The sequence below is a fragment of the Penaeus monodon genome, chromosome 31 (genome assembly GCF_015228065.2).
Source record: "Penaeus monodon isolate SGIC_2016 chromosome 31, NSTDA_Pmon_1, whole genome shotgun sequence".
Classification (NCBI taxonomy): Eukaryota; Metazoa; Arthropoda; class Malacostraca; order Decapoda; family Penaeidae; genus Penaeus; species Penaeus monodon.
In genome coordinates this window covers 25,480,671-25,480,915 of record NC_051416.1, presented here as the reverse complement: position 1 = coordinate 25,480,915, position 245 = coordinate 25,480,671, and the positions used below count along the sequence as shown (strand labels likewise).

The following is a 245-nucleotide window of genomic DNA, read 5'->3' as shown; positions in this document are numbered from 1 at the left end:
TAAACTACTGATTTGAAAGTTTGTTTTCCCGCTCTTCCTTACACACGCAATCTCTTCCTCTCATTCTCCCCTTTACATTAACCCTCCCTTGGACGACGTCTGGCCCGCAGATACCTGACGGAGAAGAGGCGACAGGACCTGGCACGCGATCTCGGGCTGAACGAGAGTCAAATCAAGATCTGGTTCCAAAATAAACGCGCCAAAATAAAAAAGGTGAAATCTCGTTTATGGTCTAAGGCTGTCGC

The 245-nt window shown here is 47.8% G+C and overlaps 1 protein-coding gene across 1 annotated transcript in view; it reads left to right on the top strand.

Annotated features, from left to right (window-relative positions):
• LOC119592937 (homeobox protein engrailed-like A) overlaps positions 1 to 245 on the top strand; it is a 10,960-nt gene that overhangs the window by 9,760 nt on the left and 955 nt on the right. The window contains exon 3 of the mRNA XM_037941828.1: positions 111 to 213. Within this exon, the coding sequence (XP_037797756.1) occupies positions 111 to 213 (103 nt within the window). The remainder of the gene's footprint in view (positions 1 to 110; positions 214 to 245) is intronic.